Genomic DNA, 21,549 nt, shown 5'->3' with positions numbered 1-21,549 from the left:
CAAGGAATAGAGTGAATTGGAGCGATGTGGTATACCAGGGTTGACGCGCTGTCAGTGGATTGAATCAGGGCATGTGAAGCGTCTGGAGTAAACCATGGAAAGCTGTGTAGGTATGTATATTTGCGTGTGTGGACGTATGTATATTTGCGTGTGTGGACGTATGTATATACATGTGTATGGGGGTGGATTGGGCCATTTCTTTCGTCTGTTTCCTTGCGCTACCTCGCAAACGCAGGAGACCGGAAAAAAAAAAAAAAAAAAGAAGGTAGCTTGAAAGTATATAAGAAAAAGAAGAAAGTTCTAAGCAGCACTTATGGACCGGGATTTTACCTGGAATAGTCTTTAGAGGTCATCTACCCCCACAGCTTGGGCTGAGTCAGCTTTCGAGTTAGGGGATTCGTTGACCAAGCTGTTGGAAGTGATGCTATGCAGGTGCACATATCCTCCACATATTTAGTAGATTAGAATGCATTGTGGTAGGTACGGAAGAAATTTGTGCTAAAAGGACTGGAAAAATTGTTTGTTGCAAGAAAATAATTCTGGGAAAATGATGAATCATTTGTGAAAGTAGAGGGTAGGTTAAGTTTTGAAATAGATCAGGGAATGAAATGCATTCAGAATGTTAGCTTGGCTTTTTTAAAGCAACCTTGCTGACGCAGGAAATGGCGAATGTGTATGAAAAAATAGTACGTAGAAGGGGCAGTAAGAGAGATGGAAGCAAGCATTGGAAGAGAGGTAGCAAAGCTTAAGTAATGGGGAGAGAACTAATATTTGGTGATTAGCTTCTTTGTAGATGATTCATTGTTGCTGGTTGAGATTGAAGGTTCAGATGGTGAAGTAGTTTTACACATAGTGTTTTACAAAAATAAAGATTTTTGAAAGTAAATGCTAGTAAGAGTTAGTTATGATTTTTGAAAGGAGAGAAAATGATGTGGCAGACTTTTGCAATACCATTCAGAATTAATGAAAACAGTGACCTGAAGTGCTTGATTCGGATGGATGGTTAACTGCTTGAAGAGATTTGAGAATTTAAGGAAAGTGAGTTCTCTGGTATGCAAACATGGTTAGTGGAAGGAGAGATAAAGGAGAGAGCTGTACAAGAAGGAAGGTGATTACATCATAAGGGAAAATTATGAGAGGGGAAATGTAACCATGAAGATAATGGGGATGGTGGTTTGGGGGTGTGACTGAGGGATAGCATAGTTCTGCCAGCTTTATCTTTTATATTTATTTATTATACTTTGTTGCTGTCTCCTGCATTAGTGAGGTAGCACAAGGAAACAGACAAAAAAATGGCCCAACCCACCCACATACACATGTATATACATACACACCCAGACACACACACATACACATACCTATACATTTTAATGTATACATATATTTATATACATACACAGACATATACATATGTACACATGTACATAATTCATACTTGCTGCCTTTATTCATTTCCGTCACCACCCCGCCACACATGAAATGACAACCCCCTCCCCCCCGCACGTGCGCAAGGAAGCACGAGGAAAAGACAACAAAGGCCACATTCGTTCACACTCAGTCTCTAGCTGTCATGTATAATGCACCGAAACCACAGTTCCCTTTCCACACCCAGGCCCCACAAAACTTTCCATGGTTTACCCCAGACGCTTCACATGCCCTAGTTAAATCCATTGACAGCATGTCCACCCTGGTATACCATATCGTTCCAATTCACTCTGTTCCTTGCACGCCTTTCACCCTCCTGCATGTTCAGGCCCTGATCGCTCAAGATCTTTTTCACTCCATCTTTCCACCTCCAATTTGGTCTCCCACTTCTCCTCATTCCCTCCACCTCTGACACATATATCCATTGTCAATCTTTCCTCACTCATTCTCTCCATGTGACCAAATCATTTCAATACACCCTCATCTGCTCTCTTAACCACACTCTTTTTATTACTGCACATCTCTCTTACCCTTTCATTACTTACTCAATCAAACCACCTCACACCATATATTGTCCTCAAACATCTCATTTCCAACACATCCACCCTCCTCTGCACAACCCTATCTATAGCCCATGCCTCGCAACCATATAACATTGTTGGAACCACTATTCCTTCAAACATACCCATTTTTTCTTTCTGAGATAATGTTCTCACCTTCCACACATTTTTCAACACTTCCAGGACTTTCGCCCCCTTCCCCACCCTGTGACTCACTTCTGCTTCCATGGTTCCATCTGCTGCCAAACCCACTCCCAGATATCTAAAACACTTCACTCCCTCCAGTTTTTCCCTTTCAAACTTACCTACTAATTGACTTGTCCCTCAACCCTACTGTACCTAATAACCTTGCTCTTATTTACATTTACTCTCAGCTTTCTTCTTTCACACACTTTACCAAACTCAGTCACCAACTTCTGTAGTTTCTCACCTGAATCAGCCACCAGTGCTGTATCATCAGTGAACAACAACTGACTCACTTCCCAAGCCCTCTCATCCACAACAGACTGCATACTTGCCTTTATCTTATGATTGTAAAATGTAAATGTTGAGGAATGCATACAGTTCTAGGAGTCTTGTTCCTGAAATGAGCTGTTTGGTTTCCCAGGGTGTTAGCAGCTGGGATGAGTAAGTAATTCAGAAATATATGAGTTGTTAAGTGTTGGAGAGAGGGGATGTCATAGGTTTTGGTGTCGCCGAGTAGGTTATGCAAAATAGCTTGAAGTGGTTTGGTCATGTGGAAAGGATGCTTAATGATAGGTTTGTAAAGAAAGTACAGTGTAGGAAGGCAGAAGGATATGGAGTGGAGGGGGGAGATAGCTGGTATCTTGGGTAAAGGAAGTTGGGGAATATTTTAGGGAGAAGACACAAGAAGGTGTAAAGGGGATGGCACAAGCTTGATCAGTATGTTTAGCTAAGGCAGCCCTGAGACCTTTCTGCTGTGACCATATCCTTCCTGAGTAGGGATATCCTGTGGGAATGAACAATCAGATGTTTGTATGGATAGATTTTTAGATTCTCCCACACCTCTTATAGTGACACTTGAGCTATAAATAATTTAAGCTTGCTCTGTCCTTTTTCCCTCATTTTGCAACTCAAGCCCATTTCTCTTAGACACATTATTGTTTTTCTTTTATAGATACAGGTTGGTTTTTACTCTTGAAAGATGACTGTTTGCATACCTCTTCCTGTAGCTAGGTTACACAGAACTTGAGAGGCTTGTGCATTCCACTTACATTGTGTAAGCCCTAACAGCTTGAGGATTAACTGATTCAGTGTGTTTTCCATTACTTTAGCCAGACTCTGGATCTGGAAATCTTTCTCTTTAAATGTTTATCCAGTTCTTAAAGCTTGTCTTCCTTTTAAAAGGTAGATATCTCATCACTTCAGAAGTGGATGAAAATTTTGATATATTTCATTAGGGCTCATCCTTGATATAGGCACCATGATCATTGCCTTTATTTTGTTTATTTATTTATCTATTTTTTTTTACCTCCCCCAGTCACAGACAGAAGCCCATACTGAAGCTGGATCTTAGATTAGTTATACAAAGATTAATGAAAGGGAAAACAGAGATAAATAAAAGTATTTATGAATTTTGGAGGAAGTGAAAAACCTGTCTTTTAGAAAGTGCAAGCCATAGTTACTGGAAAAGATATGAGAGGGTAGGGAGTTCCAGGGCTTCAAGATGTGGTGAGTGTATTAGCGGCTTTGATGCACGAGACCAGGTTGTGGTGATAGGTGATTTAAATGTGAAGGTGAGTAATGTGGCAGTTGAGGGTATAATTGGTGTATATGGGGTGTTCAGTGTTGTAAATGGAAATGGTGAAGAGCTTGTGGATTTGTGTGCTGAAAAAAGAGTGGTGATTGGGAATACCTGGTTTAAAAAGAGATATACATTAGTATACATATGTGAGTAGGAGAGGTGGTCAGAGGGCATTATTGGATTAAGTGTTCATTGATAGGCATGTTAAAGAGAGACTTTTGGATGTTAATGTGCTTTGAGGGGCAGCTGGAGGGATGTCTGATCACTATCTTGTGGAGGCAAAGGTGAAGATTCATAGAGGTTTTCAGAAAAGAAGAGAGAATGTTGGGGAGAAGAGAGTGCTGAGAGTAAGTGAGCTTGGAAAGAAGACTTGTGTGAGGAAGTATCAGGAGAGATTGAGTGTAGAATGGCAAAAGCTGAAAGCAAATGAAGTGAGGGCAGTGGGAGGAATGGTATGATTTTAGGGAAGAAGTGATAGCTTGCACAAAAGATGCATGTTGCATGAGAAAGGTGGGAGTTGGGCAGATTTGAAAGGGTAGTGAATGGTGGGATGAAGAAGTAAGGTTGTTAGTGAAAGAGAAAAGAGAGGCATTTGGATGATACTTGCTGGGAAGTAGTGCAAATAACTGGGAGATCTATAAAAGAAAATGGTAAGAGGTCAAGAGAAGGGTGAAAGAGTTGAAAAAGAGGGCAAATAGGAGTTGGGTTGAGAGAGTATCATTATATTTTGGGAGAATAAAAAAATGTTTTGGAAGGAGGTAAATGCATAAGACGAGAACAAATGGGAACATCGGTGAAGGGGGCAAGTGGGGAAGTGTTAACAAGTTGTGATAAAGTGAGAAGGAGATGGAGTAAGTATTTTGAAGGTTTGTTGAATGTGTTTGATGATAGAGTGGCAGATGTAGGGTGTTTTTGTTGGGATGGTGTGCAAATTGAGAGGGTCGGGGATTTGGTGAAGAGGGAAGAGGTAGTTTAAAAAACAAATCTTTTTCCTTCTTCTTGGAAGCATTGGTTGATACATCCCATCCCAGAGAAGGGTGACTGCTCTGACTCCTCTTACTAAAGTCCAATTGCTTTGACATCAACCATTTCCAGAGTCTTTGATCTCTCTCAACTCCCATATCCTTAAACTCTCTGAATCTAATTGTCTTCTCTTTGATCACCACTGTCTACCATTTCCAGAGTCTTTGATCCCTCTGAACTCCCATATCCTTAGACTTCTTGAATCTCACTGTCTTCTCTATGATCTCTAGTATGGCTTCCGTAAGGTGAGATCACTGGTGATATTGTCTCTTATCTTACTAGTGTCCGGTCATCATCCCTGAAAGATTTTGGGGAGTCTTGTGTAGCTGCCCTTGACATATCCAAAGCTTTTGACAATGTGTAGCATCAGGGTCTCATCTCTAAGCCCCCTCTTTTGGCTTCCTTCCCTAACTTTGCACCTTCATGTGTAGCTTCCTTTCTCTTTCTAGCTGATCTGTCTTTTTGGTTGTTGATAGATCAGCCTTACCCCTTTCTCCATCAACAGTGGTTTCCCTCAAGCTTTTCTCCTGTTCCCTACACTTTTTATCAACAATTTCATTTCTTCCATAAATAATCAAATGCACTTATACACTAATGACTCAACACTGCATTCATCCACATACTTCAATTCTGCTCATTTTACTCTCACTCGATCTGCAACTTGTCTTGACACAGCTTCTTAAGTAAGCTTCTTTGACAGAATGTCTCAGTGGAATAGATGAAATCTAGTTGAATTTGATACCCATCTTTGTGTTGAAAACTCCTCACAACTTGTCTTTCCTTTGACAGTTCTTTAATTTCACCTCTTGATGCAGTGCCATACTTGGTATTACTTTAACATCCACTCTTTCTTGGAAATCTCACATTATGGATTATGGAAATAGCTAAGACTGCCTCCTAAGAAGCTGGGAGTCCTGTTTAGATGTTGAAACTTCTTTTCTTTAGAGTACTTGCTTCCTTTATTTCTTTGCATGGAGTACTGCTGTAACATTTGGGATGGTTCTAGCTCAGCATTCTTACTTAAGAGTTGAGTTGAAAGCTGTCTGACTTATGTACTCTTACAGGGTATCTCCCCAGGCTAACTTCAAAATTTGACCCTCTTGCCCTATGCCACAAATGTTGGTTCATTTTCCCTCCTCTGTGGGTATCACTTTATATTTTTGCTCCTGGGAACTGGTTGCTTGTGTGCCCTCGCCACTTGCTAGACCATGCAATACTTAGCAAGCTGCTACATCACAGGATTACTGTGAGGCCATTGGCAGTTTTAGGGTGGGTCATTTTGATAACTGCGTCTTTCCTTACACCTTGAAGCTTTGGAGCTCTCTACCCTTTCATGTCTTTCCCAATAACTATGACCTGGCACATTTTGAATTAAAGGGTTTTCATTTCCTCCATAATTTGTAAATACTTTCCCCTTGTCTCTTTTCCTCTCATAATCCTCTCTGTATTTCAGTTAAGGCCCTTCCTTTATGTGGGCTTTTGTCTGTGACTGGAACCTCTATCGTTAAAAGATACTTGCATAAACATTGAGAATATCGTATATGATATGCCATTTGCAAAAAGTGACCATTTAATGTTCAAGTTTGACTCTGTTGAAAATGAGGAAGTTAAAAGAGCATGGGTGTGATAAGACCTAAAGAGATATAATTACAGAAACTACACAAGCCTCAATAATTTCTGTGGTAACGTATTTGGAAATAGAGGTCAGTAGCCAAGAACCAGTGCATTGTGGTGAGAGGTTTTATGAAATTACTGTGAAGGAGTAGGAACATAGGTACATGTATCCTCAGAGTCTTGTCCAATTTTTTGTAATTTTACTGAAGATTTGTCAGACATTTCAGTTTCAACTCTGCAGGTATAATAGTGTTCAACAAACTGTGGCAAACCCAATGATGTTATTTCCATTGATGTTCTAAGTTCATATTTCCACATCTGTAAACTCCTCGTCTATTTTTTTATTTTTTATTTTTATTTTTTTGCTTTGTCGCTGTCCCCCGCGTTTGCGAGGTAGCGCAAGGAAACAGACGAAAGAAATGGCCCAACCCACCCCTATACACATGTATATACATACGTCCACACACGCAAATATACATACCTACACAGCTTTCCATGGTTTACCCCAGACGCTTCACATGCCTTGATTCAATCCACTGACAGCACATCAACCCCGGTATACCACATCGCTCCAATTCACTCTATTCCTTGCCCTCCTTTCACCCTCCTGCATGTTCAGGCCCCGATCACACAAAATCTTTTTCACTCTATCTTTCCACCTCCAATTTGGTCTCCCTCTTCTCCTCGTTCCCTCCACCTCCGACACATATATCCTCTTGGTCAATCTTTCCTCACTCATTCTCTCCATGTGCCCAAACCATTTCAAAACACCCTCTTCTGCTCTCTCAACCACGCTCTTTTTATTTACACACATCTCTCTTACCCTTCCGTTACTTACTCGATCAAACCACCTCACACCACACATTGTCCTCAAAACTTTTTTTTACTGTTTTTGCTGCACTTTTCATCAGGGTTTGATTGTACCCTAAAGTGTTAAGACATTGATAATTTTACAGGAACATTAAGATGAATGTTCATTAAAGTATTCATGCTTTGAATACACAAGCTGGTGAGCTGAATTAAACTTAATACATGCTATTTTCACTTGTTTCCAGGTACAACTTTCAAAAATTTTGAGAGCAAAACGTGAGAAAATAGGCGCCTTACGTGACATGAATGCACAAGCAGAGAAGCAACGAAGTTATGGCTTAGAATTAAATATTGACTTCCAGCGTAAATATGCAGGTTTAGTTTTAGAAATTGAAAAACTAAATCGTGAGCTAAATCAACATCTTCTTGCAGTTCAGCAGTTCTGCCAAGAGGTGAGTCTTGCTTTTAATTTCCTTTTAAGTCAAAAGAATGCTGCAGCCTATTATAAAGGACATTAGTGAAGTCTGGAAGAAACTTTGATAACTTGTAAATCAAGTAGGGGGTTGTGGGTATTAGAAAATTTCTTATGTATTTCACAGAGGTTTTGGTGTTCAGGTCAGGAATGATAGATTCTTAGTGTTCGTGCATGATGTCTTAAACAATTGATGTGAGAAATTCCATCTTAACAAGAATTTTTTTGTGCTAAAGCTGCATTTGCTTTAAGACATTGGTTTCTTACCTACAACTCCCAACAAATATTGTCATTGCATATTAGTTAGTGGAATATGATAGGCTTAAACCAGATCAGGAATTGGTTGATATTGGCAATTATTTAGATTGTAAATGACAAGAAATTTTGGTTTGGGCAAATGAAAAGTGAAAGATGTGATTAAGGTTGATAAAAGGGTAATAATTTTGAATAGTTTTGAAATGTTTGTCAACTAATGAAAGATGAATTCTGTAAATATAATTGATTACAAATGTGTGAGTATTTTGCCATTTACATTAGTGTCGTGATAGCACAATTTGATGTAATAGTCATGATATAGCATGATAAATAAGAAATGATAGGGTAAGAGAGATGTGTGGTTGTAAGAGGAGTATGGATGAGAGAGCTGGAGAGGGTGTGCTGAAATGTTATGGGAAAATTGAGAGTGAGTAAGATATTGGGTAACGTGTTAGAAGTGGAGGGAACAAGGAAGAAGGGGAAACAAAGGAGGAGGTGGAAGGATAGAGTGACTTGAACATGAGAAAGGGTGTGAGGTATGTAAGTGATAGTAGTGATGTGGTTTACAGATGACAATTTAATGTCAGTGGGCAAAACCAAGGCTTGTGAAGCAGTTGGAAGAAACCAAGGGAAGGTTTGTTGGGTCTAATTGTAGATAGGGGGCTCTGGTTTTGGTGTATTATACATGACTGCTAGAGTGAATGAGTGAATTAGGCCATTTCTTCATGTGTTCCTGGTACTACCTTTCCGTTGTGGGAAGTGGTGAGCATATGTGATAAAATTAAAATGTATGTATGAGGCAGGAAGTGATTAGGTTTTCCTTCATACATGTTCACCATTTCCCGCATAAGTGAGGTGGCACCAGAAACAGATGAAGAAATAGACTGATTTGCTAATATCAATACTAGATGTCATGTATAATATGCTGAATTCAGAGCTTTCAATCCACAACCAGGCCCAGCAGACTTTTATGTTGTTTCTCCTGATCATATCATATGCCCTTTTTCAGCCTATTGACAGCGTATCGTCCCCTGTTGTTTTCATATGCCCTGCTTCAGCATATTGACAGCATACCATCCCCTGTATACTACAACACTCTAAATCATTCTATCCCTTGCATGCCTTACACTCTCTTTCATGTTCAGGCCCTGAACCTTTAAAGCATCTTTCACTCCATCCTTCCACCTCCTCCTTGATTTGCCCATTTTCCTTGTTCCTTCCACTTTTAACATGCATTTCCTCTTACTTATCCTGTTCTCATTCATCCTCTTCAGATGTCCAAACTATTTCAGCACACCCACTTTATCTCTCATAAAACTGCACCTCTCTCTTAGCGTATTATTTCTTATCTGATCAACCCTCCTTATACCACATGTCCTCAGACATTTCATTTCCAACACATTCACCTGATCCTTTACATTTTTGTCTGAGTCCCATGCCTCACAATAGGGGGATCTGGTTTTGCTGCATTATACATTAATGTTTGAGATTAAACCTCCCTACAACTCAGGAGGTGTGGGGCCCTATGCTCTAGGGTGGCATGCTGGTGGTGAGGGATCTAAGCACTGGGCCTAGGGGGTTGGGCTTGTCATTCCACCTGGCTCTCATGAGAGCCAGGCTCCCTCTGAACATTATTCATGACAGCGAGAGAGTGGATGTGGGTGAATGAGGATTTTTTATTCACATTACTGGTGCTACCTCCCTAACATGGGAAATGTCAACTATGCACGAAGAAAATGTTTTAGGCCCATATCCAGAATTTTCCATGGGGAATGGTGAGTGTCATATAGTTGATCTCACTCAATCCATTTATATATAGATGAAAATACACATCTGTATTGCTAATATGAATGAAACGGAATGGTGTGTCGTTTAGTTGATCTCATTCAATGCATTTATTTTTTTTTTTCTTTTTTGCTTTGTCGCTGTCTCCCGCGTTTGCAAGGTAGCGCAAGGAAACAGACGAAAGAAATGGCCCAACCCACCCCCATACACATGTATATACATACGTCCACACACGCAAATATACATACCTACACAGCTTTCCATGGTTTACCCCAGACGCTTCACATGCCTTGATTCAATCCACTGACAGCACGTCAACCCCGGTATACCACATCGCTCCAATTCACTCTATTCCTTGCCCTCCTTTCACCCTCCTGCATGTTCAGGCCCCGATCACACAAAATCTTTTTCACTCCATCCTTCCACCTCCAATTTGGTCTCCCTCTTCTCCTCGTTCCCTCCACCTCCGACACATATATCCTCTTGGTCAATCTTTCCTCACTCATTCTCTCCATGTGACCAAACCATTTCAAAACACCCTCTTCTGCTCTCTCAACCACGCTCTTTTTATTTCCACACATCTCTCTTACCCTTACGTTACTTACTCGATCAAACCACCTCACACCACACATTGTCCTCAAACATCTCATTTCCAGCACATCCATCCTCCTGCGCACAACTCTATCCATAGCCCACGCCTCGCAACCATACAACATTGTTGGAACCACTATTCCTTCAAACATACTCATTTTTGCTTTCCGAGATAATGTTCTCGACTTCCACACATTCTTCAAGGCTCCTAGAATTTTCGCCCCCTCCCCCACCGTATGATCCACTTCCGCTTCCATGGTTCCATCCGCTGCCAGATCGACTCCCAGATATCTAAAACACTTCACTTCCTCCAGTTTTTCTCCATTCAGACTCACCTCCCAATTGACTTGACCCTCAACCCTACTGTACCTAATAACCTTGCTCTTATTCACATTTACTCTTAACTTTCTTCTTCCACACACTTTACCAAACTCAGTCACCAGCTTCTGCAGTTTCTCACATGAATCAGCCACCAGCGCTGTATCATCAGCGAACAACAACTGACTCACTTCCCAAGCTCTCTCATCCCCAACAGACTTCATACTTGCCCCTCTTTCCAAAACTCTTGCATTCACCTCCCTAACAACCCCATCCATAAACAAATGCATTTATACATAGATGAAAATACACATCTGTATTGCTGATATGAATGAAACAGAACCCATATCTTATCTGTATTATGGTGAAAATGCAACCATATCCTCAGCTGCATGGGTATGGTTGGTAAACAAAATATTAGAGATGCTCCCCGACATACGTTTGAATTCCAATCTGACCGACCGGTCAGATCTGGAAATGGACAGTAGTTGAATGTATGTCAGCATGGCATATAGAATTTGTATACCTGTGCAGCATTCTTTTATCCTGCTGAATTTCTATCATGATTATCTCTTTTTTTTATGAACCAGCTTTATTGTATGTTCCTGTAGTTTCTTTTTACCTTTTATTTAAGATTCTTTAGTTCATGGATTGATTCATCCAAGCTTTTGATAAACTTTTTGTCAGCTCCTTTGTCAGTATTTGCTGCTTCACCTGTGACTTGAACGTTTTGCAATCTATATCTTTTTTATATCTTGAACAAACCATGACTTGCTGGGTAGTTCTTGTAATTTTCTCCCACTCACTCCCTCAAAGTCTCAAAAAGACTTCTAGCCTTTGTCAGAGTTGTCAGTAAGTTTAGTGGTACACGTTTTTTAATTTGTTCTTCCACCCACAGCATCAGCAACTTTTCCACTTCATGGATGGGCCCTTGTTGTTGCTTTGTTATTATTGTAGACTTCATACTTGCCAGACCTTTCACTGCTTCTCATATTTTTTTTTTGTCCTTTGAAATTGAGGAGACCATTGGATGAGACAACTGTAGATCACGTGCAATCACATTAACTTTTTTTCCCTCCTTCATATTGGGTGATTACTATCATTTTCTCTTCCAAATCAAGCATCTTCCTCAGCATTTTGTGAGATCTGTCAACTTGTGATGGGTTTTTCCTCTTTCTTGTCATCTTCTTTTTGGTTTGATACATAAATGAGTTAATCCAGCATAGAAATGTATTAGATTCACTTGAATAATGTATGCTTACTGAATGGTAACTGAGAGAGATGCTATGATGTACACAGTGCCAGGATCATCTGACATTCACTATTGTACGCACACAGCCCTTATCACTTGCACACATATGGCCAAGCATTATTTTTATATCTAAGTATACTTGTCGCTGTCTCAAACACGGGAGGCATCGACAAAGCAAAATAAATAGATAAAATAAGTAAATACTTTTTAACATATTTTTTTCGGTCATATGTACAGATGTTCATAAGTTGGGGAGCATCTGTACATCATCTCTTGGTGATCCCACAGTTGTCAGGTCATCAACTATTACCTCCGAATATTTATTACAGCCACCTGGAATGCCAGTCTCATCACAAAGTGACTTTAGTTAGAGCAAAAAGTTATGTAGGTATTGTACAAAAGCTAAAGTATATTTGTACTTTGGTGGAAATTGCTATCTGTGAACATTACAAACTACCTTCACCACCCACCAAGGAGCAATGCTTCCCCCAAAGACATGCCACACCCTCCCTGGTTCCGTAACCAGTGAGGGTGTGGCATGTCTGTCTGTCTGTCTGTCTTGTTTTTTCCAAAGCATAATTCCTTATTAATGAATCAAATTAGCGATGTTTTTTGCCGAGATGGAGGATGACTTGATTGTAGGTGAAATTATAACACACTATCCCCTTACCCACCTCCAAGACTCTGCACATGGCCTTAGAATTGAGGTGAAAAACTCAGTGCATAAATATTGTCTGGAGGAATTGCTCAGTTCACATAGATATCAATCTTCAGATGTTAAGGGGTTGAATGTATAGCACTTCATTTGTATTGTATGTTAAAAAACTGCTATTTTCTTTTTTTCAGATTGCTCCAGAACAGTCAGGTCCCACCTTATTGCCTGGTCAGATACGAGAACGGTGCTATGAGGAAGCAGCAGCTATTGTAGATTTAACCAACCATTCAAGTGGTTCTCCGCAGGTGTCTAGCCCAGCCACACTTGACCTCATCACCAAACTCACTTCACTAATGCTTCAGATGAAGGTCAGCATTTAGTTTACAGTTCCTAATGAAACAGAAGAGATGTGATTTTTTTAGCTTCACGCATCAGAAGATAAAAGTATATAGTCTTTTATAGTTGTTATTATCAATTTACATCCCCTTCCACCCTTAGTTGGTAGTAGGGTTTAGTGAAGTGAGAAAGTGGGTTCCAAAATACTCATCTTACACTGAACAAACAGGCATTTTTCTTATATTGGGATAGGTTCATGTGTACCTACAAATGAATATAGGAATAGAATTAACTAATTTTGAAAATGATTTTGTGAAACTTTGATGACTTTCACTGCAAGAAGGAAAACAGTATAGCCATTTTCAGATCTCTTTTGATTTTGATGCTGACTTTAGTACTGTAGTGAATCTTGTGAAAATGTATGATTCTGATTCTGGAAAGTGTTAATTTAAAGTATACCATGTGGGAGGAAGGCTACACAAGTTTAGTGGTTTAAGTGCGTTGAAGTAAAGTAGGAATGTTATGTTCTCATATTATAGTCTATTGATTAGTGAGCTATATAGAGAAACTGTGGTCTGTATTGTAGTAATGAATGGAATCAGATAAGACTATACAGATTTTTAAGTTCATAAGTTCGAATATGTTAAAATATGATTAACAGTGAAAGATTGAGAATACAAGTAAAAGCAAGATGATTGTATGAGTAAAGCTGGATGAATGAAAGAGATTGCAGGATTTCAAAAATTTGGATAGTATATTTCTTCCGTCTCTTGGGATAGGAGAGGGAAAATATTACCCTTATGTTGCCTGCTTATTTTGAAGGAAACTAGATTTTATGGGAGTTAGGACTGAAAACCATCCTGCTCTGTAACTTCTCTATGTAAAGGTAGAAACAGAAACAGTAGCCAAGTGAAGATTCTTCCATGAAGGCTTTGGATGGGGTATCTGAATGTTCATGGTTGTGACCAGAATGAAATTAAGGTATTGACAGGTGTTTGGGTAGAGAAACCTTGGTATGGCACTGAGCTAAACAAAGTTGGAGGTTAAGGGGAATTATTAGGGGTTAAAGTTTGGAACTGGTGAGAGGGCAGGAAGAAAAGGGTGGCACTTCTGGTGCAGAATATGCTTTGAACTGTGTTAATGAGTGTAAGAAACTCACTTATGTTTTTGTAGGATAAATAGAAAGTAGGCTATGAGAAGTGACTGTTTGTTATTGCTAATGCAGTAGGAAGTATGAGTGAAGAAAGGAATGGGTCTCGAAAGAAGCTGAGTGAGTGTTGTGACAGCTGAGATGCAAGGGCTTGAATTGGAGGACCTATGGATTTGAATATAAGGGTGGGTGATATGGGAGTTAAGAGTATAGTAGAGGGCTTAGGGTCCTTGGTGTGTTTGAAAATGAAGAGAAGCTTGTTAAGTTGTGTGCTGAAAGAGGAATGGGGATTGGGAATGTGTGGTTGTAGAAACAGTACACTATATGTAAACATATAGGAGAGAAAGAATACTTCCTACGTATTTCCTGCATGTTGTAAAAGGCGACTAAGATCCTGCCCTCTAGTTTTTACTTTTCCAAAAGAAGGAACAGAAGGGGGTCAAGTGAGGATTTTCTGTCTTAGGCTCAGCCCTCTGTTCTTAGCACTACCTCACTAACACAGGAAATGGCAAATATGTATGAAAAAATAGATAGAATATATATGAAATATTTCTATATTTATTATACTTAATTGCTGTTTCTCATGTCAGCGAGGTAGCACAAGGAAACAGATGAGAAGAATGGCCTCTCCACTCTTATACACATTATTATTATATATATTTTATTATACTTAGTCACTGTCTCCTGCATTAGCGAGATAGCGCAAGGAAACAGACGAAAGAATGGCCCAACCCACCTGCATACACATGTATATACATAAAACGCCCACACACGCACATATACATACCTGTACATTTCAACATATACATACACAGACATATGCGTATATACACATGTACATATTCATCCTTGCTGCCTTCATCCATTCCCGTCACCACCTTGCCTCACATGAAATGGCATATACACATATATGTACATAAATGCCCATACACTCACATATGCATACATATACATATCAGCATATACAAATATACATACACATATGCACTCATACACAGACATATTCATACTTGCTTGCCTTCATCCATTTGTGGCACTACCCTGCCTCACAGGAAACAGCATCGCTACCCCCTGTTCAGTGAGGTAGTGCCAGGGAAACAGACAAAAAAAGGCCACATCTTTTCACTCATTCTTTAGCTGTCATATGTAATGCACTGAAACCACAGCTTCCTATCCACATCCAGGCCCCACAGACCTTTCCATGGTTTACCCTGGATGTCTCATGCCCTAGTTCAGTCCATTGACAGCATTTCGACCCTGGTATACCACATTGTTCCAATTCACTCTCTACCTTGCACACCTCTCACCCTCCTTTATGTTTAGGCCTCAAATGCTCAAAATCTTTTTCACTCCATCCTTCCACCTTCAATTTGGTCTCCCGCTTCTTGTTCTCTCCACCTCTGACACATATATCCTCTATGTCAGTTTTCCCTCACACATTCTCTCCATATGCCCAGACCATTTCAATACAAGTTCTTCTGCTCTCTCACCCACACTCTTTTTATTTCCACACATCTCTCTTACCCTTTCATTACTTACTTAATCAAACCACCACACACCACATATTGTCCTCAAACATTTCATTTCCAACACATCCACCCTCCTCCATACAACCCTATCTATAGTCCATGCCTCACAACCACATAACATTGTTGGAACTACTATTCCTTCAAACATATCCTTTTTTGCTCTCTGAAATAACATTCTCCCCTTCCACACATTTTTCATCTCCCAGAACCTTCCCCCCCCCCCCCCCCCCCCCCCCCACCCTGTGACTCATTTCTGCTTTCATGATTCCATTCACTGCCAAGTCCACTGCCTGCTATCTAAAACACTTCACTTTCTCCAATTTTTCTCCACATTCAAACTTGCATCTCAGTTAACTTGTCCCTCAACCCTACTGAACCTAATAACCTTGCTCTTATTCACATTTACTGTCAACTTTCTCCTTTCACACACTTTTTGTCAAACTCAGTCACCAATTTCTGCATTTTCTCATTCAAATCAGCCACCAGAACTGTATCATTGGCAAACTACAACTGACTCACTTCCCAGGCCCTTTCATCCCCAACAGACTGCATACATTTTTATATTTATGGGTGAGTGGTGTTAGGGGTTTGTGGGCATTTTTAATACAGTGTATTAGGTTTGCAAAGAAGAGGGTTGATGTGAATGTGCAAGATGGGTGGCATGCAGAATGTTTATTTTTTGGTTAGGTAGGCATGAAGGTGGATGGTGGGTTTAGGGAATGAGATGATATGTGTGTGAAAGCAGTGAAGGTGAATGAACTTAGAGAAATGATCTGTTCTTAAAGATACTTTTTGAAACTGATTGAAAAATGGAATCGGGGGATAGTAAATGAAACTAAGGGAGTCAAAGAGGAATGATTAGAATTAAGGGAACAAAATAAAAAAAATGTGGGTCTGGTGGATGGAATACCTGTTTTGGGTGGACAGCATGGCCTCAGGAGAGAGAATAAGCAAAGGAATACAGGAATTCAAACAGCAACAGACCATTGGGTCCACTCAGTGTTGTTTTGTTATGGTGGATCGTATGAGAAACTGATAGATTGAGGTTAAAGAAGAAAGGCATACAGTTATTCATGTTGAAAAATCTGCACACTGTTCATATGTCTGAGGAGGCTTGAATAATATTGATTTTAAATTTGAAGCAAAATATTTATTGAGTCTGTTCATAAACTTACCTCTTGTTGTATGTTCATCCAACAAGGAAAGCCATCCCTATGTTGACAGTCATGTTTAAGAAGAAGCACTTTGCCTCATTCAGGGTAAAACGTAGGTTCATTAGTTTGTATCTACTACTACGAGAGAAATCAGACAAATCATATCTTAAGAAATGTATCTATTACTATGAGTATCTATTACTACAAGTTGTTAGAAGCAGTGAAAAGTAAGGCAGTAAAAGTAAGGATGTAAGGCATGTGTACGTGTAGGAAGAGAGGAAAGTGATTGTTTCTCAGTGAATGTAGGTTTGTGGCAGGGGTGTGTGATGTCTCCATGGTTGTTTAATTTGTTTATGGATGGGGTTGTTAGGGAGGTGAATGCAAGAGTTTTGGAAAGAGGGGTAAGTATGCAGTCTGTTGTGGATGAGAGAGCTTGGGAAGTGAGTCAGTTGTTGTTCGCTGATGATACAGCGCTGGTGGCTGATTCATGTGAGAAACTGCAGAAGCTGGTGACAGTTTGGTAAAGTGTGTGAAAGAAGAAAGTTAAGAGTAAATGTGAATAAGAGCAAGGTTATTAGGTACAGTAGGGTTGAGGGTAAAGTCAATTGGGAGGTAAGTTTGAATGGAGAAAAACTGGAGGAAGTAAAGTGTTTTAGATATCTGGGAATGGATCTGGCAGCGGATGGAACCATGGAAGCGGAAGTGAATCATAGGGTGGGGGAGGGGGCGAAAATTCTGGGAGCCTTGAAGAATGTGTGGAAGTTGAGAACATTATCTCAGAAAGCAAAAATGGGTATGTTTGAAGGAATGGTGGTTCCAACAATGTTGTATGGTTGTGAGGTGTGGGCTATGGATAGAGTTGTGCGCAGGAGGGTGGATGTTCTGGAAATGAGATGTTTGAGGACAATATGTGGTGTGAGGTGGTTTGATCGAGTAAGTAATGTAAGGGTAAGAGAGATGTGTGGAAATAAAAAGTGTGGCTGAGAGAGCAGAAGAGGGTGTTTTGAAATGGTTTGGTCACATGGAGAGAATGAGTGAGGAAAGATTGACCAAGAGGATATATGTGTCGGAGATGGAGGGAACGAGGAGAAGTGGGAGACCAAATTGGAGATGGAAAGATGGAGTGAAAAAGATTTTGAGTGATCGGGACCTGAACATGCAGGAGGGTGAAAGGCATGCAAGGAATAGAGTGAATTGGAACGATGTGGTATACCGGGGTCGACGTGCTGTCAGTGGATTGAACCAGGGCATGTGAAGCGTCTGGGGTAAACCATGGAAAGTTTTGTGGGGCCTGGATGTGGAAAGGGAGCTGTGGTTTCGGTGCATTATTACATGACAGCTAGAGACTGAGTGTGAACGAGTGTGGCCTTTGTTGTCTTTTCCTAGTGCTACCTCGCACACTTGAGGGGGGGAGGGGGTTGTTATTCCATGTGTGGCGAGGTGGCGATGGGAATGAATAAAGGCAGACATTATGAATTATGTACGTGTGTATATATGTATATGTCTGTGTGTGTGTATATATATGTGTACATTGAGATGTATAGGTATGTATATTTGCATGTGTGGACGTGTATGTATATACATGTGTATGTGGGTGGGTTGGGCCATTCTTTCGTCTGTTTCCTTGCGCTACCTCGCTAACGCGGGAGGCAGCGATAGAGCAAAATGAATAAAAAATGAATAGAAATACTACGAGAGAAATCAGACAAATCATATCTTAAGAAATGTATCTATAACTACGAGTGAAATCAGATAAATCATGTCTTAAATAGCATGTTTGAGATTATCAGAGCCTTTGAAGTTATTGTATTCCTGTATTAGATCACCTCTTAACCTTCTCTTTTCCAAGCTAGATTTATGGAAGTCATTTAGTCGACTTTTATAGGATTTTATTTTTCAGTATGGGAATCATTGTGGGAAATTGATGCTCTTTCCATTCTGCTTATGAAGATAATATTAAAGAAGGAAATCCACCATGGAATCCACAAACCTTGTATGCTCTTTTTACTGCTGCTGTGAATTGCTTACTTGGCTTCAGGTCTCCAGAGATTATTTTTTCTAAGTCTTTTTCCTCACTTATCTCTTGCAGTTAAGCAGCATTTATACTGTAGCTTACCTTTTTGTATCTACTACTGTGTAAAACTTTGGACTTATTGATATTGAAATTCATTTGCAGTCTTTAAGCCCAGTCCATCCATTTATCTATACCATTTTGAAGCTGATGACTCTCAAGTTCAGTCATAGATTTATTTCCGAGCTTAGTATCATTTGAGAATTTTGGCATCTTATAGTGCTGCCCATCATTGATATCTGTGAGAAGGAGAAAGTCCCAAAATTGATCATTATGACACACCACTTGTTTATTATAAATACTCTGAGTCTTCACCATTAATCTCAATTCTTTGTAATGGCAAGTCAACCAGTTTCCTATCCATCAAAGTACAACCACATCAGTGTCATGCGACTTTTGCTAGTAAACTTTGATGTGGAAATTTATTGAATGCATTTTGAAGATCTATAAGAATTATGTCTTCTTTACTTTCATCATACACGTTGAATATATCATAAAAGAAATCAAGGAGACTTGCCAGATATGAGCATTTTCATCAAAAACCATGCTTTGAATCATTAATTAAGTGCAGTCTTTAAGATGATTTTCACTTTTGTCTCAAATTTATGAAATGAATGTTTCTCATTGAAGAATGTTTTTAAGAAATTTTAGGAGAGGGAAGGAAAGAGACTTGACCTGAGGTGTTTATTGATCATGGGAAAGTGTATGATGGGGTTGAGCGATACCTTGTGGAGAGTGCACTGGATTTATGGGGTAAGTAGGAAATTACAAATTACAGTGAAGTGTTTTTACCCAGAGGGGAGGGCACACAGTGAAATAGGAAGGGAAGGTGTGACTGCATCATTATGCTTTGTTTCTATGGCTTTTGAATTTGTATATACATGTGGAGCTAAGGGTCTTCGAGCTAAGGGCAGGTTTGCAACATGATGGAGGTAGGGGGGCATGACAGGTAAATGATTTGTTGTTGGCAGATGACAGCTCTGGTGACAGATTCCAGCCATATACAAACCTCAGAGGCTTGTGGCAGAGTTTAGGAGTGTATAGTAGAGAGTTGAGAGTAATTATTCAGAATAGTAAGATATTTTTATCCCTGGGGATAGGGGATTAAGAATACTTCCCACGTATTCCCTGCGTGTCGTAGAAGGCGACTAAAAGGGGAGGGAGCGGGGGGCTGGAAATCCTCCCCTCTCTTTTTTTTTAAATTTTCCAAAAGAAGGAACGGAGGGGGCCGGGTGGGAATATTCCGAAGGGGGCCCGGTCCTCTGTTCCTAGCGCTACCTCGCTAACGTGGGAAATGGCGAATAGTTTAAAAAAAAAAGAAAGAAAGAAAGAGTAAGATATTGAGTGAAGTGGGTGAAGGAAGTGTAGTACTATCACAGAATGAACTATTTTTCTTTAATGAACCATATTATTCTTACAAATGCTTTGTTCGTATCAGCATATGGAAATTTATGAGAAAGTATCTGATATTTAATTGGCATCATATGTCTACATTTCTCTCATGTTGCATCCTGGGTTTTCTAGCAGTTTTTACCAAGATATGTACTTGCCCTCTCTTTGCTTCTTAGTATATCATTTTCTCTCCTCTTTGTGCTCTTTCATCCAGTTATACACATATTCACTAATATTTACAAGACAGTGCAATCAATGAATTTTACTAATACTGCAAAGTATATGATGATACTTAATTGAATACATAATTATGAGACTGAAATAAAGGAATAAGAATTAGTTCTCTTATAATACTTAGAGAGGTAAATGATGTGTAAATGATATGATAATGAAAAATAGGACAAGCATTGCTTTTCGAGCACTGCAAGGTAGATAGCAAGTTATTGGTTACATAATAATGCTTCTTTCTGTTTTCTCTCTCCCAGTCAAATGTTTACTTTGTTTACTTCTGGGAGGCTAATAAATAAATGACATTATAATCTATGAAAAAAATTATTCCTGTAGTAATACTGCAAGATAAGAAGTGATACATAGTTCATTACTTAGTGGTAAGACAATGAGAAAAAGGAAAAGAATTATCTCCATCATAATACTTGGAGAAAGAAATGTTTGAGGACAATAAGTAGTGTGAGGTGGTTTGATCAAGTTAGTAATGAAAGAATAAGAGAGGTGTGTGGTAGTAAAAAGAGTGTGGTTGAGAGAGCAGAATAGGGTGTGTTGAAATGGTTTGGATATATGGAGACAATGAGTTAGGAAACGTTGACAAAGAGGATGCATGTGTTAGAGGTGGAGGGAACAAGGAGAAGCAGGAGACCAAATTGGAGTTGGAATGTTCGAGTGATAAAGATTTTGAGTGATTGGGGACTGAACATGGTTGAGGATGAAAGGTGTGCACAGAATAGAGTGATTTGGAATTATGTATACTGGGGTCAACATGCTGTTAATGGACTGAACCAGGGCATGTGAATTGTCAAGGGTAAACCATGGAAAGATCTGTGGGGCCTGGATGTAGATAGGGAGCTGTTGTTTTGGTTCATTATTCACTGACACAGGGGATGGCAATGCTGTTTTCTGTAGGGTGGGGTCTTGCCGGGAATGGATGAAGGCAAGCAAGTATGAATATGTACATGTGTGTATATGTATTATCCCTGGGGATAGGGGAGAAAGAATACTTCCCACGTATTCCCTGCGTGTCGTAGAAGGCGACTAAAAGGGGAGGGAGCGGGGGGCTGGAAATCCTCCCCTCTCATTATTTTTTTTTTAATTTTCCAAAAGAAGGAACAGAGAAGGGGGCCAGGTGAGGGTATTCCCTCAAAGGCCCAGTTCTCTGTT

General features: G+C 39.8%; 1 protein-coding gene across 4 annotated transcripts in view; it reads left to right on the top strand.

Moving 5' to 3' along the window:
• Positions 1-21,549, top strand: part of LOC139756077 (protein lin-9 homolog) — a 100,377-nt gene that overhangs the window by 69,068 nt on the left and 9,760 nt on the right. For all 4 annotated transcript variants that reach the window (XM_071675095.1, XM_071675096.1, XM_071675093.1 and 1 more), the window contains 2 exons: positions 7,443-7,649; positions 12,717-12,893. In XM_071675095.1, coding sequence (XP_071531196.1) covers positions 7,443-7,649; positions 12,717-12,893 — 384 coding nt within the window. The remainder of the gene's footprint in view (positions 1-7,442; positions 7,650-12,716; positions 12,894-21,549) is intronic.

Source organism: Panulirus ornatus, chromosome 20 (assembly GCF_036320965.1).
Source record: "Panulirus ornatus isolate Po-2019 chromosome 20, ASM3632096v1, whole genome shotgun sequence".
Classification (NCBI taxonomy): Eukaryota; Metazoa; Arthropoda; class Malacostraca; order Decapoda; family Palinuridae; genus Panulirus; species Panulirus ornatus.
The sequence above is the reverse complement of the archived record's forward strand: the minus strand, read 5'-3'. Positions and strand labels throughout refer to the sequence as shown.